Source organism: Elephas maximus, chromosome 14, assembly GCF_024166365.1.
Source record: "Elephas maximus indicus isolate mEleMax1 chromosome 14, mEleMax1 primary haplotype, whole genome shotgun sequence".
Classification (NCBI taxonomy): domain Eukaryota; kingdom Metazoa; phylum Chordata; class Mammalia; order Proboscidea; family Elephantidae; genus Elephas; species Elephas maximus.
Window position 1 is genome coordinate 24,921,149 of NC_064832.1, and position 16,447 is coordinate 24,937,595.

Consider the following 16,447-nt stretch of genomic DNA (forward strand, 5'->3'; position numbering starts at 1 on the left):
CTAAAAGGAAAAGAGAAAAAATCATTTCAGAAATAAAAAGTACACTAGACAGAACACAAATGACTAAACACAGCAGAGAGCACCTTGAAAGAAACAGAAGAAAAAGAGAAACATTTTCTAAAGAAAATCTAAAGATAAAAAGACTCTGAAAGACAGTCACAAAGAGTGAAGAAAAGCAGTGAAGCTGCAACATACAGCTAACAGAGTCTCTGAAAATGAAAACTAAAGCAACTAATGAGAATTTTAATACAGATAAACTTCCCTGAAATTAAAAAATTCTTTTTGAAACTGTATGTTGAAAAAGCACACCATGTATCTGAGAATAACACCCAGAATAACATACAAACACCTTCTACTAAAATTACTGGACTTTAAAGAGAAAGAAAAAAAATCCCCTGGGAATCTGGACAAAAACAGCAAGTAACTTATGAGGGGAAAAGTAAGACCATCAGCACTCTTCAACAGTAACACTTCATGCCAGAAGGGGGAAACAAATGAAGTGACATACTGAGGGCACTCAAGGAAGTGGGCCAAGGATCCTAAATCCAGCAGAGCTGACTTTCATGTATAAGGACACAAACTATTATCAACATGCCAGAACTCAAAGCGATATTGTTCCCGTGTGCATTCCCAAAGAATCTACTAGAGAATGAGCTTGAGACAACCAAATTGACCACAGAGGGGATCAACGTAAGACAGGTGGTGAGCACTAAACATAAAGCGCAACCCACTGCCATGGGTTCCGACTCACAGCTACCCTACAGGACAGAGCAGAATGGACCCATAGGGTTTCTGAGGCTACAATTCTTTATGGAAGCAGACTGCCACATCTTCCTCCTGTGGAGCGGCTGGTGGGTTTGAACTGCCGACCTTTTGGCATGCAGCCGAGCGTTTTAACCACTACGCCACTAGAGCTCGTTATTAAGCATATAAACCAAAACCAAACCTGTTGCTGTCAAGTCGACTCTGACTCATAGTGACCCTATAGAACAGGGTAGAACTGTCCCACAGGGTTTCCAAGGAGCGGCTGGTGGATTCAAACTGCTGATCTTTTGGTTAGCAGCCAAGCTCTTAACCACTACGCCGCCAGTGCTCCATTAAACACATAGTTACTTAGAAAACTTGAGACTAAATGAAGGCCAAAGGGGAGAGGGTATGTGGTAGCTAAATGCTCAGACAACACAGATCTAGTTCACCTGTTTTTAACGTGGGAAGAATACGGGGACTATACACAAAAAAATCTTTTTAACTGTTTTAGTAATTATTTGGTATTATAGTCCTGAATTTGAATAAGAAGTGTCACTATGATCTCATGAGCTAAGTTATACTTAAAAAATTTTTTTTTCCTTGTTCTGTCTACTGAAAACGCATCAATCACCTCTAGTCTTCCCAAAGGGATCAAACATGAACCTGATGAAGCCTCTAATTCCAGCTCCCAATTTGTAGAAAATACAGAGGGCAAAGTATTATGGATTGAATTCTATCCCCTAAAAAGATATGCTGAAGTCCTAAATGTGAATGTGACTTGTTAAGTTTGCATGAGGTCACATTGTAGTATGGTTAGTCCTAATCCCATTGAATAGTGTCTTATAAAAAAGACAGACACACCAAGGGGAGACACCATTTGAAAACTGATGGAAAAACTAGACAGGCATGGAATCGTTTCTCTCTCAGGAACTTCAGGAGGAATTTAAATGGCCAATACCCTGATTTGGACTTCTAACCTCCAAGACTGAGGTAACAAATTTCTGTTCTTTAAAGTCACCCACTTGGAGGCCTCACTTTACCTGATTTTAGAACCTATTATACTGCCACAGTACTCAAAACAGCCTGGTACTGGTACAACAACAGATACATGGACCAATGGAACAGAACTGAGAATCCAGACATAAATCCATCCACATATAAGCAGTTGATATTTGACAAAGGCCCCAAAACAGTTCAATGGGGAAAAGACAGTCTTTTTAACAAATGGTGCTGGCATAACTGGATATCCATCTGCAAAAAAATGAAACAAGATGCATACCTCACTCCATGCACAAAAACTAACTCAAAATGGATCAAAGACCTAAATATAAAATCTAAAACGATAAAGATCATGGAAGAAAAAATAGGAACAATGTTAGGAGCCCTAATACACAGCATGAACAGTATCGAAAACATTATAAAGAATGTAGAAGAAAAACTAGATAACTGGGAGCTCCTAAAAATCAAACACTTACGCTCATCCAGACTTCACCAAGAGAGTAAAAAGACTACCTACAGACTGGGAAAAGTTTTTAGCTATGACATTTCTGATCAGCGCCTGATCTCTAAAATCTACATGATACTGCAAAAACTCAACTACAAAAAGACAAACAACCCAATTAAAAAATGGGCAAAAGATATGAATAGACACTTCACTAAAGAAGACATTCAGGTAGCTAACAGATATATAAGGAAATGCTCACGATCATTAGCCATTAGAGAAATGCAGATCAAAACTACAATGAGATTTCATCTCACTCCAACAAGGCTGGCATTAATCCAAAAAACACAAAATAATAAATGTTGGAGAGGCTGTGGAGAGACTGGAACACTCATACACTGCTGGTGGGAATGTAAAATGATACAACCACTTTGGAAATTGATTTGGCACTTCCTTAAAAAGCTAGAAATAGAACTACCATACAATCCAGCAATCCCACTCCTTGGAATATATCCTAGAGAAATAAGAGCCTTTACACAAACAGATATATGCACACCCATGCTCACTGCAACACTGTTTACAATAGCAAAAAGATGGAAGGAACTGAGGTGCCCATCAATGGATGAATGGATAAATAAATTATGGTATATTCACACAATGGAATACTATGCATCGATAAAGAACAATGATGAGTCTGTGAAACATTTCATAACATGGAGGAATCTGGAAGGCATTACACTGAGTGAAACTAGTCAGTTGCAAAAGGACAAATATTGTATGAGGCCACTATTATAAGAACTCGAAAAATAGTTTAAACAGAGAAGAAAATATTAGTTGATGATTATGAGAATGGGGAGGGAGGGAGGGAGAGGGGTATTCACTAATCAGATAGTAGATAAGAACTATTTTAGGTGACGGGAAAGACAACACACAATACAGGGGAGGTCAGCACAATTGGACTCAACCAAAAGCAAAGAAGTTTCCTGAATAAACTGAATGCTTCGAAGGCCAGCGTAGCAGGGGCAGGTGTCTGAGGACCATGGTTTCAGGGGACATCTAAGTCAATTGGCATAATAAAATCTATTAAGAAAACATTCTGCATCCCACTTTGAAGAGTGGCGTCTGGGGTCTTAAACGCTAGCAAGTAGCCATCTAAGATGCATCGATTGGTCTCAACCCACCTGGATCAAAGGAGAATGAAGAACACCAAGGACACAAGGTGATTACGAGCCCAGGAGACAGAAAGGGCCACATGAACCAGCAACTACATCATCCTGAGACCAGAAGAACTAGATGGTCCCCGGCTATAACCGATGACTACCCTGACAGGGAACACAACAGAGAACCCCTGAGGGACCAGGAGAGCAGTGGAATGTAGACCCCAAATTCTCACAAGACCAGACTTTTAATGGTCTGACTGAGACTGGAAGGACCCCGATGGTCATGGCCCCCAGACCTTCTGTTGCCCCAGGACAGGAACCATTCCCGAAGCCAACTCTTCAGACATGGATTGGACTGGACAATGGGTTGGAGAGGGATGCTGGTGAGGAGTGAGCTTCTTGGATCAGGTGGACACTTGAGACTATGTTGGCATCTCCTGCCTGGAGGGGAGATGAGAGGGTGGAGGGGGTTAGAAGCTGGCGAGAAACACGAAAAGAGAGAGTGGAGGGAGAGAGCAGGCTGTCTCATCAGGGGGAGAGTAATTGGGAGTGTGTAGCAAGGTGTATATGGGTTTTTGTGTGAAAGACTGACTTGATTTGTAAACTTTCACTTAAAGCACAATAAAAATTATTTCAAAAAATAAAGTCACCCACTTGGTGGTACAGTATTTTGTTAATAGCAGCTCTAGGAAACCAAGACACCAAGGAACATGTGCAACCATACTGTAGGTATGCAATCAGGAAAACCTAGCCCATGGCACTCTGTGGGTTCCAGTGCCCTGGGCTATTCAAAAGATAAATTATAGGTAAAGCACAAGAATGAAGAAAAAAACCTATAGATTAAAAGAAACTTTAAAGACACATCAAAGTTCTAAAAATGAGTAAAACTTAACTACATTGTCTGGGGTTGTATACTTGGGATAAAACTATAAAGAAAAAGAAGGACGTGTAATGCTGATTAAACTTAAGGTATATAATTTTTAACAATGTATAATTTCAAATACACACACACATACTTTTTACAGTGTTTTAAAACCAACTCTGAGCTTTTGCCTGTTAAAGTAAATACATATTAACACATATCATCTTGCCAAAGGGATTGAACATAAATTTGATGAAGCCACTGGATCTAGGTGCCAATTTGCAGGAAATACACAAGGCCAAGCAAACCCTAGACCATGCACTTAACAAGTCAAACGTCCTAAGTTTCTCAACTACAATCTATATTTTGAATTAGTGAACCCACAATAGGTATTCAGTAACAGTTTGCAATTTAGACTTCATTTGATTGACATATACTTAATTTCCATGAACAGCACCCATCAATGAAATTTTACTTACAAACTATTGTCAAAAAACGAAGAATTACTTCACAGCATCATTTTATAAAAATCAAAGACCATTTGCATTTAAATATGGAAAAACCAATGATATGTTTAGGTGTAGTAACAAACTATAGAATCTAATGCATAACTGGCTCTCTTAAGTACAGTTCTTTTCCCTTCACTTCAGTCTTCTCATATACGATGAAGCTTCAGAAGCACTGTCATGTACCTATTCAGGGTTGTTCTCATAGTAGATGTGGTGGTGTCTTTTTTTTTTTTTTCCTTTTTGGAAAAAGCTTTTTAAAACATGTTTTGGCTAAACTGAGATAGAACTATAGCTTCGGGCACATTAAGTATATTCCAAATTACAGAATGGAGCCAGTCACAGCTGTATCAAAAAGAATAAACACAAACGGCTGAAAAAAATAGCTGACCAAAACTTGTTTAAGAATTTACCTCAGAAATGTTTTTGTCAGTTTCTTTTCTTTTTTCTTCCAGTTTCCTTTCAATACCTACAATTCCTACAGCCCTTATTCTTCCTGGCTGAAAAACAAAAGTAGAAAGTTGGAAAAAAAATATGTATATATGTATATATATAGGAAGGAAACAAAATCTTTTGTAGCCGACCACACTGTGTTTTCAATGGCAGGAAGGGACCTACTAAAAATAAAGAAAAACAGCATACAATTACATCTAGCTTCCTTTTAAAACATTTCTTACTGTACATAATGATCTTTGAATCATTAAAGAAAAATTAACATAAAATAGATGGTATATTTTACCCTGCATTTTAGATATCAACTATGTGTGCTATTCATTTTTGTTCCTTGGCAAGCTATTATGTATTAGATTTTTAATAGGGTCTCAAATGTGCAAAAAATTGTAGTTAAAATTTTGGTGCTTGACAGCTAGTATACAAGCTAATTTCACACATGTGAATACCTGTCTGTAGTTGGTGATTAATTTAGACTAGCCCGGAAATCACAGCCCAGCCATACTGCCTGTTCTCCTGGATGCTGCTCTTAATTATAAACAACAGAAAGCAGAGAGTGGAATCTTCTACCATAATGAGAATTACTCTGGTAAGGTATCATTTATGCTTATTAAATACACTAAAGAGGACTAAATTAGGTGCTGAAAAATAAATTTGTAACCAGAATATTATCGTTTCTGGCAAGTTCTATAAACAGAGTCTTTTCCAATGAAGATATAAGAAACCATGGAGTTGAAGCTACTGTTTAAAAAATACCTGGGGTCCTCGATTCATTTGTAATGACTGGGAAACTGGCATGTTCTCCCATCTTCTCTGTGTCATTTCCTCTGATAAACGCCTGTAAAACTGTTGTATAAATGCATACACTTTAAATAAGTCAGGCTGTAGCATCCTCGTAGAAATCATTACTTAACATTTCTTCAGTTTAAAGGTCTGTTCAGTCATTTGCAACAAGTCTAGAATCCTCAGAGACATCAAAGGAAATCAAAGGAAGTTTTTTTTTTCTTGGATCAACCTCAGAAAGCACAAAGGGAAAAAAAAAAAGGAACTGACCTTCCATATAAAGTGGGCTATTCTCAACAAAGAGATAAATGACACTGAAATAAGTAGATGTGCTTTAAACAATTCTGCATACGTGAGGCATAAACACAGTGCCAGGAAAAATACACAACCATTTTCCATGAAGGAAGCAGAAAATAATTTGTTTACTTAAAAATGGAAGCCAAAAGTGAGGACCAAAATATGCCTATACTCACAAAAAATCAAATGTATTTTTCAACTACAGCAAGAATGACTTCAGTCAGTTATATTTGCTTAGTGCCTATTATATGAGCAGCAGTAGGTGAGGGGCTTCAGGAACAAAACACATGAATAATTTATGATATTGGTGGGAAGATAAACACACACTTGGAAATGTCTTAAGAACACACTTGTACAGTAACTTATCAATCAGACATATAAACTGATTAGTACTAGGGTGATCAGACTTGTGCAGAGTTAATCAAGATAGAAGACTACCTGCTTAAAAGCTGGTGAGCTTTCAGACGCTGAAGTGACGTAACATTTCACTGCATCACACTCTGTCTCTTTACCAAACTATACCGCTGAAATGTTACCATCATTAGCATATTTCCAGCCTCGACTCCTTCATAGTGACTGCACCCTCCTGCTTTCTGTTCCCACTGCAACCTAAACTTCATATTCCCCACTCTTGGATAAGGCTTAAGATATCATAATAAACTTATTGTAAAAATACAGTGAAACCTGGTATACTACACAATGTTGCCTTCCATCATAATAACAAGAAACAAAAAGAAACACACACACACACATTTCTAGGTCAATTTTATTCATACAGAAACTTACCTCAATCTGGCCATGTTCTTTGAAAGAAAGTTTGATGTAGGAATTCTTACTACTCTGGAATGGACCAGGTTCTTTGTTAGGAGGAGCTGGGTGAAGATGAACCACTATTTTGGCACTAAACAAAGAGCAAATGTAATGTATTTTGTTGCTTTTAAAAAATCATCAATTCTATTTTCATATTAATATATTTCAGACCACTTTTAAAATTCATACAGAAACAAAGACCATCTAAGAGCAGCCTTTTAAAAATTGTATTAATTCAGTAAATAATACACTATTAAGCTACTAATGGGTCAGGTAAGAAATCAAAAGAGAAACGACAAATTTCTTAGAGTCAAATGAAAACGAAAGAACAACATACCAAAACTTTATGGGATACAGTGAAGGCAGTACTCAGAGGGAAACACATAGCAATAAATGCCTACGCAAAAAAAGAAGAAAGATCTCAAATTAACAGCCTAACTCGACAACTTCAGGAACTAGAAAGAGAAGCAAACTAAGACTAAACCTACCAGAAGAAAAGAAATAACAAAGATCAGAGAATAAATAAATAAAATCGAAAACAGTAAAACAGACTCAATAAAACTAGAAGTTGGTTCTTTCAAAAGATCAATAAAATTGACAAACCTTTAGCTAGACTAAAAGAGACAAGAAGAGAAAAGATGCATATAACTAAAATGAAAAATAAAAGAGGAGACCTTACAACTGACCCAATAGAAATAAAGAGAAATGTGATAGAATATTATGAACAAGTGTAGGAAACAAACTGGATAACCTAAAAGAGATGGGCAAATTCTTAGAAGCACACAACTTACCCAACCTGACTCAAGAGGAAATATAAAGTCTCTAACAAGTGAAGAGATCAAGTCAGTGGTCAAAAACCTCTAACAACAACAAAAACCCGGGAAAGATGGCTTCACTGGGGAATACTGCAAAACATTTAGAGAAGAATTGACACCAATACTGTTGAAAGTCTTCCAAAAGACAGAGAAGGAAGAATGCTCTCTAATTCATTCTATGAAGCAAACGTAATGCTGATACCCAAATCAGACAAAAACACCACAAGAAAAGAAAACTAGAGGCCAATATCTCTTATGGACATAGATGCAAAAATCCTCAACAAAATACTAACAAACAGAATCCAACAGCACATTAAAAGAGTCATACACCATGACTAAGTAGGATTTATTCCAGGAACAGTTCAACATTAGAAAATCAATCAACGTAATACACCACATCAAGAGAACAAAGGAAAAGAACCACATAATCACCTTTAAGGATGCAGAAAAAACATCTGATAAAATCCAACACCCTTTCTTGATGAAAATCCTAAAGAAGACTGGAATAGAAGGAAAGTTGCTCAATATGATTCAGGGCAGGTATAAAAAGCCAACAGCCAACATTATACTTAATGGAGAAAGACTGAGAGCTTTCCCCTTGAAATCAGGAACAAGAAAAGGGTACCGCCTCTCACCACTTCTATTTAACACTGTATTAGAAGTCCTAGCCAGAGCAATAAGAAAAAGAAATAAAAGGTATCCAGATTGGAAAAGAAGAAGAAAAATTATGTCTACTTGTGGATATGATCCTATATATAGAAAATTCCAAAGAGTCCACAAGAAAACTTCTTGAGCTAACAGAAGAATTCAGCAGAGTTGCAGGGTACAAGGTCAACAAACAAAAATTAATTGTGTTTCTATACATCGGCAATGAGAAATCTCAAAGGAAAATTAGAGAAACAATTCCATTTACAATAGCACCTAAGAGAATAAAATACTTAGGAATAACTCTAACCAGGAACATGAAGGACATATACAATGGAAACCATAAAACACTGCTAAAAAAGATTAAATAAATGGGAAGATTGTTCCATGTTCTTCAATTGGAAGACTTAATATTAAGCCTTCACTACCCAAAGCGATCTATAGATTCAAAACAATCCTGATAAAAATTCCAACAGGCTTCTTTACAGATGTAGAAAAAATAATCCTCAACTTTATATGGAGTAGCAAGAGGCTCCAGATAGCTAAAACAATGTTGAAAGAGAAAAAGTAAGAGGATTCACACTTCCTGACTTTAAAACATACTATATAGCTGCAGTAATCAAAACAGCCCAGAACTGTTATAACAATAGATACACAGACAAGTGGAATAGAATTGAAAGCCCAGAAATAAACTCATACTTCTATGGTCAACTGATTTTTCACAAGGGTGCCAAGTCCATTTGATAGGGAAATAAGCTGGGAAAATTGGATTTCTGCATGCATAAAAATGAAACAGGATCCATGCCTCACACCATACATGAAAACAAATTCAAAATGGATTAAAGATCTAAATATGCAAACTAAAACCATAAAATTCTTAGATGAATAAACAAGGGTAATGCTGTCAAGGTCCAGCATTCAACAATGGATTATCTAAAATAGTAACAAAAGCACAAACAGCAAAAGACAAAAAACAAGTAAACGGGACCTCATAAAAATTAAAAACTCTGTTCATCAAAAGACCACCAAAAAAGTGAAAAGACAAGTTATAGACTGGGTGAATATCTTCTGAAACCATACATCTAAAAAGAATCTAGTAACCAAAATATATATAGAAGTTTGACAATGTATTAACAAAAAGATAATCCTAAAATGAGCAAAATACTTGAATAGATATTTCACCAGAGGACATTAAATGGCCATCAAACACATGAAAAGACTCTCAGCGGGCTGTGGGTACCATGGTCTCAGGGAACATCTAGCTCAATTGGTGTAAAAGAGTTTATAAAGAATATGTTCTACTTTCTACTTTGGTAAGTAGCATCTAGGGTCTTAAAGGCCTGTGAGTGGCCATCTAGGATAGTCCACTGGTCTCAGGAGCAAGGAAGGGTGAAAAAAACTAAAGGTGCAAGGGAAAGATTAGTTCAAAGGTCTAATGGACCACATCTACCACGGCCTCCACCAGACTGAATCCAGTACAACTAGATGGTATCCGGCTACCACCACTGACTGCTCTGACAGGGATCACAATAGAGGGTCCCAGACGGAGCTGGAGAAAAATGTAGAACAAAATTCTAACTCAAAAAGAAAGACCAGGCTTGGTGGCCTGACAGAGACTGGAGAAACTGGCCCCCAGACATCCTTTCAGCTCAGTAACGAGGCCACTCCTGAGGTTCATCCTTCAGCCAAAGATTGAACAGTCACATGGAACAAAACAAGACTAAAGGGGTACACCAGCCCTGGGGCAGAGACTGGAAGGTAGGAGGGAACAGGACGCTAGTAACAGGAAACCCAGGGCTGAGAAGGGAGACAGTTGACATGTTGTGGGGTTGTTAATGTCATACAACGTGTGTACTGTTTGATGAGAAACTAATTTGTTCTGTAAACCTTCATCTAAAGTTCAATTAAAAAAAATTCTCAGCATCATTAGCCATCAGAGAGATGCAAATGAAAACCACAATGAGGTATCATTTTCACTCTTACTAGGATGGGTAAGGAAACCCTAGTGGCATAGTGGTTAAAGTGCTATGGCTGCTAACCAAAAGGCGAGCAGTTCAAATCCACCAGACACTCCCTGGAAATTCTATGGAGCAGTTCTACTCTGTCCTACAAGGTCACTATGAGTCAGAATCAACTTGACAACAATGGGTTTGGTTTTTGAGTTTTTAGGATGGCTAAGACAAAAAAGAAAATAACAAATGTTGGCAAGGATGTGGGGAAATTAGAACCCTTATCTCCATTGCTGGGGGGAATGCAAAATGGCATAGCCTTGTGGAAAACAGTATGGTAGTTCCTCAAAAAAATAAAAATAGCACTACTATATGATCCAGAAATTCCACTCCTAGGTATATACCCAAAAGACTTGAGAGCAGAGACTCAAAAAGAGACGTGTTCACCAATGTTCATAGTAGCACTATTCACAGTAGCCAAAAGGTAGAAACAACCTAAATGCTCATCAACACATGAATGGATAAACAAAATATGGTACATACATACAATGGAATACTATCCAGCCTGTAGGAGAAATGAAGTCTTGATGCATGCTATACAGTATGGATGAAACTTGAAGACATTATGCTGAGTGAAATATGCCAATCACAAAATAACTCACTTACATAAGAAGACAAGAAATGGCGAATGCATAGAGACTAAAGTTTATAAGTGGTTACCAGGGGTGAGAGGGAAGGGGAAAAGGGGGGTTAACGGTGATGGAAAAATTGTATTAAGGGTAGTGATTTTTCTAATTGTCAGTAAGTTGTGCTCCTGTAAAAAATTGAATTGGCAAAAGCTGTGTGATAGATATATTTACAACAATGACAAAAAAAAAAGAGTAGCTGTTGAGGCTGGTTATATACAACCAAATACCCCAGAGAATCTGGTTTCTTGGTTTGGAGGTTTAGGGTCATGGTTTCATGGGACATTCCAGTTAATTGGCTGAATAACGTATTTAGTGCTTCTGTTCTACCTCCAGAAACCCTGGCGGCATAGTGGTTAAGAGCTATGGCTGCTAACCAAAAGGTCAGCAGTTCGAATCTACCAGGTGCTCCTTAGAAATCACATGGGGCAGTTCTACTCTGTCATATAGAGTTGCTGTGAGTCAGAATCAACTTGAGGGCAATGGGTTTGTTTTTTAGGTTTGTTTCTACCTCTTATTCATTGCATAGTGCCTGGGGTCTTAAAACCTTGGAAGCAGCCATTTTAGGAACAGTAATTGATCTCTATTCACCTGGAGCAACAGAGGAAGGAGAGACACAAATAGGAGTATATGGAACGTGTGGCTAATTGCCTCTATGAACAAACTGCCTCCTTTGCCAGGAGACCAGAAGAACTGGATGGTGACCAGCTACCGTTACTGAAAATTTTGATGAAAGATTTCACAGGAGAATCCTGATCAAAAGGTGGGGAATGGAGAACAGAATTCAAATCCTCATAGACTCTAGACTTTCTAAAGCCATGGAGGGCAGATGAACCCCTGAAACTATTGCCCTGAGATAATCTTTAGACCTTAAACCAAGAATAGCCCCTGAAGTTATCTTAAAACTGAACAATAATTTAGCTTAGCTAATTAAAAAAAAAAAGTCTTCCTTGAGCATTATGCTCTTTTAAGATCTAGAGGCTGTCCAAGACAGTAGTCAGATGCTTCACAATGTCCCTCTTAAAACAAGGACCAGAGAAAACAAGTGAATTGGATATAGATGACAACATTGGAAGCCTGAGCATCAAAGACAAGGTTCAAAAATCAGACTGAGCACAAAGTGGAAGGAGGGAGAGTACCAATACAACAGACAGAATTATAGATCACCCACACCCTGCTATCAGAACCTGCACAGTGCTGCCATATTGAGACAAAGCAAGCAGTTCCCAGGCAAAATCCCCATCACCTGGTGCACCAAGCAGGAGCGATGCTGTACTCACATCCAGAGCCAGGTAGGAATGCTTTCGCCTGTGAATGTTAAGTGCACGCACCACACTCACCTTGCCCACCCCAGGCCCATGTGCCAGGGGCCCGTGCACCTTTGGGGCCCCCCAAACCCTCCTTGGCCATCCCCCGTCCTTGCACACGATCGCAGTCCAGCAGTGCTTGCCACCACCTTAGCCCTGAGCCAGGAGCCCATGGACTGGAGGCGCTAGCCTCTTCGTTCAGCTATCCACTCTGGGGGCCCACAGACCTACAGCGCCTTCTACCCGCTCTGGCCACCCACACCAGGGCCTGAGGTCCAGCGGGGCCTCCTACTCCCTCCGGCCACCCACACCGGGGCCTGAGGTCCGGCTGGGCCTCCTACTCCCTCGGCCACCCCTACTAGGGCCTGAGGATGGCTCCTCCCTACAGCCACCTGTGCCAGAGGACCGAGGACCAGCTGCACAACCTCCCTAGTGATGTGGTCTAGTGGAGAGACCTATGCCCTACAACCAGGCACCCATGGACAGGTGACATACCCCCCTGGCCCACCCCCACAACCCAAGCCTTGTGCCTTCTTGGTATAGTCCCACACAGCCCTGCCCACCTGGGACCTTCAGTGAGTTTTGTACCACCCACCCTGTGACCATAAACTTTTTTTTGCTTTGTAAACTTTCACCTAATGCACAATAAAAAAAAAAAAAAAAAAAAAAAGAGCTATGTGTATGGGATCAATTTGACAACAGCCAACCTGAAAGATTAGATAGGAACCTTAGGGAGCTTTGAGTTTATGTTAATAAGGGAGGAACAACTCAGAAAAGGAGGGTGAAAATGGGTTGCACAACTTGAGGAATGTAATCAATGTTTTAGTACATGTAGAAACTAATGAATTGGTGTATGTTTACTGTGTATATTCTCAACAACAAAATAAAATTTATTTTAAAAAATTTGTATGAATTCAGGGTTAATAAACCTTTCATAAACATTTCTATCTAAAACTTACCATGAACCAAAAAGGAGCCCTGGTGGCACAGTGGTTAAGAGCTCAGGTTGCTATCCAAAAGGTCGGCAGTTCAAATCCACCAGCTGCTCCTTGGAAACCCTATGGGGCAGTTCTACCCTGTCCTAAATGGTCACTCCACTCGAAAGCAACGGCTTTGTTGTTTTTATTAATGAACCAAAAAATTTCCAATTACTAGCTCTATAGATAAAATACAAACGTGGTTTTAGAAAATAAGTTCAAAGAAATTTGCTAAATTCTGGGTGGTATGTGATGAGGGTTTTCCATCTACACTGTCATCCCCAGAGGTTCCAAGGGTGCTTGTGATTTCTGCCAAAGCGCACTACCTTACTCATGAGAAAACTTATCTGTGTAAAACCAGCCAGCTGACATTCTATTAAAACTCCATCCAAAACTAACATTCTACTGTGTCATTTGCTGGAAAATGCCACTCAATCAACAGCATAATCTAGAAAGATACCCAATTGTAAAAACAATTCTCCAAAATTGTTTTTGCCCTAAGAACACAAACTCCATTATCTTTATGACCACCATTATCTTCTATGCTATAAAAAAATACCACTGTATTCGTTTTCTTTTTAAATCTGTTTTCCTCACCTGTCCATTAAAAATCTTATCTTTATAACAAGAAAAACTAAAAACACTCATAAAGTCAAAATACCTTGGATACCCAGTGTACAGCTTTTTCTTTATGATCACATTACAGATACGCCTATTACTCAATTATAATTTCCTTTGTTTAGGGCCATATAGTTGCCTAAATACCACTGTAAAACTGATCACTGGGTTTTGGGCCCTTCTCAGTGTGATGAATGCTGTGGTCAGTGAGCTGGGGCCAGCCTTGTAAGACCTCTTCATCTATTCCTCTGTGGTGAACACCATTCAGCGAAGTGAGCAAATAAACTGTGCAAGCAGAATCGCAGGACTGTTTGAAGTAAATCATTAATCCAGGCAACAAAACTATGCCAGTCAGGATAGGGTGATTGAGCAAAAGCATCAACAATCTGAAAAACTAAAAAAGCCTAAGCCCTACTATCAGATTCTGCCAAAGGAAATCCAATGAAAAGCTAAAAGATTATGATGCAAAATGAAGCCAAAAATTCCAGAGTAAGAATAAAAGATCCATGCCATTTTTTCATATATTCATTCATTAGGTCATTCAATTACCATATTTTATCAAATTTATAATCCACCAAATGAAAGAGGCATCTTGAGTTCAGAGATATTGAAGGACAAAAGATATTCATACATCTTAGAATCTGTAGGGAAAAAGACCTAGATTTACCTTAAGTAAGGTGGCTTTTGTCCTTAGCTCTAGAGAAATAACCGTTGAAATAACTGGGGTGCATTAATCTGGGACTTCCAAGACACACCTGAGAATCTGAGCTGCTGAGTAGGGGCTGGCCAGACCAGAAAAGACTCACTTGGTAGGATGATATCAACTAGCCTCAGAAGGCATGATTCAGCCCATCATGCAAGGCTGGCTGATAAAAGCCTTGAATACGGAAGTGTTCAGAGCTTCCTCGTTGACGAGAACATCTGCTCTCAAGAGGGCAGCATGTCCCTTAGGATATGGAAAATTCACATCGGAAACCCCCCCAGACCTCACCCTATGCGTCTCTGTTTATATCCTTTTTGGCTATAATAATCTGTAGTCATAAGTATGGTATATGCTCTGTGAATTCCTTGTGTCATTCCAGCGAATTATTGAACCTGAAGGGGCAGTAAAAGCTGGCAGGTCAGAAACTAAGGGCATCGTGTGGACTCCTGAGCTGGCAGCTGGCATCCTGAAAGAGCAGTAGGAAACCAGCCCGAATTGGTGGCCAGCGGGTCAGAAGGTTGGGGTGCTGTGTGGACTCCCTAAACTTGCAGCTGGTGTCTGCCTATTTGACAGTCTGAAGGGCAGTGTCCTTTTAACTTGTGAGCTCTGAGAGAGTGCAGTGAAGTGGCTGGCAACGAGGGTGGAGAAGTGGGAAGGTGAGAACTGGAATAATCTCTGCATTTTGGGGACTAGATTCATGCTTATCCTTATTGCACAGAATCAATAAGATATAGTCATTGTTTTTTGGTTTTTTGGAGGGGGAGGGGGCCCTGGGATTAAAGAGAATATTTGAGAAAAGTTAACCCTGCATATTATTGAATTCCTCCTCACTGAGGATGTCTAAAAAAAAACAAGGCATTAATGTGAAGGTAAATATTTTAAATACTTTTGTTATAGAGTTCAGATTTCCTTGGAATACAGCAGAGGAAAATTCAAATGATCTGGAACACCCTCTAAGTTTTACTTTCTATAACTTAGTAAGATGGAGAAAAGAAAGCAATGGGGGAAATATAAATTAAAGGAACAATTTACAAATCTATGGCTTATTGATCTTTTCACAATGTTGATTAGTTTCTTTCATGTCAAATAAATGATCTTTTATGGCTGCTGTAATGATATAATTGAGACGCACATTGCATTTCCAGTGACATTCAGCATTTGTTTAACTTCTATTGAAGTGTCTAATTACGCTAAACCTAAAGAAAGACCTATATGGGGAAAAAAATCCAAACTAGCAATATTTGTCTCTAAGTCTCCCTCAATACATACACTTAAAATAAAAAAACACGCTTAAAATAGAGAGCCTAAAATAGTGGTATACTTCAACAGACAGAAACACTTGAACCTATAGCTTTAAACCAGAGTGACCACATCTCCTGATGTGCCTGGGTCAGTCTGATTTTGTGCTTGCTGCCCCTATTACTCTTATAAATGTTCCAGCTTGGACAATTACTAATACACTCTAACAGTGATTCCTGAAAAAGTCAACATGAGTTATTAAACTTAATGATCATCTAGAAATAGGAGCAAAGCCAGTTATTTTTCTTAGATGGGTCACTTTTGAATTTAAGTACTGAAAAGCTGGTACATAGACATGTGAAAGCCAACGGTCTGGAAATATGTACAATATGTTACAGCACAGCAATAAATCAGCTAAGTTAAGGATAACGGCTTGACTGGAAACATCTTTT

General features: G+C 38.7%; 1 protein-coding gene across 1 annotated transcript in view; it reads right to left on the minus strand.

The window, feature by feature from the left end:
• The window catches only part of VPS36 (vacuolar protein sorting 36 homolog), a 50,896-nt gene that overhangs the window by 13,670 nt on the left and 20,779 nt on the right, over positions 1-16,447 (minus strand). Inside the window, exons 4-6 of the mRNA XM_049853336.1 lie at positions 7,033-7,147; positions 5,923-6,012; positions 5,130-5,216 (exon numbers count right to left, since the gene is read on the minus strand). Of these exons, the coding sequence (XP_049709293.1) occupies positions 5,130-5,216; positions 5,923-6,012; positions 7,033-7,147 (292 nt within the window). The remainder of the gene's footprint in view (positions 1-5,129; positions 5,217-5,922; positions 6,013-7,032; positions 7,148-16,447) is intronic.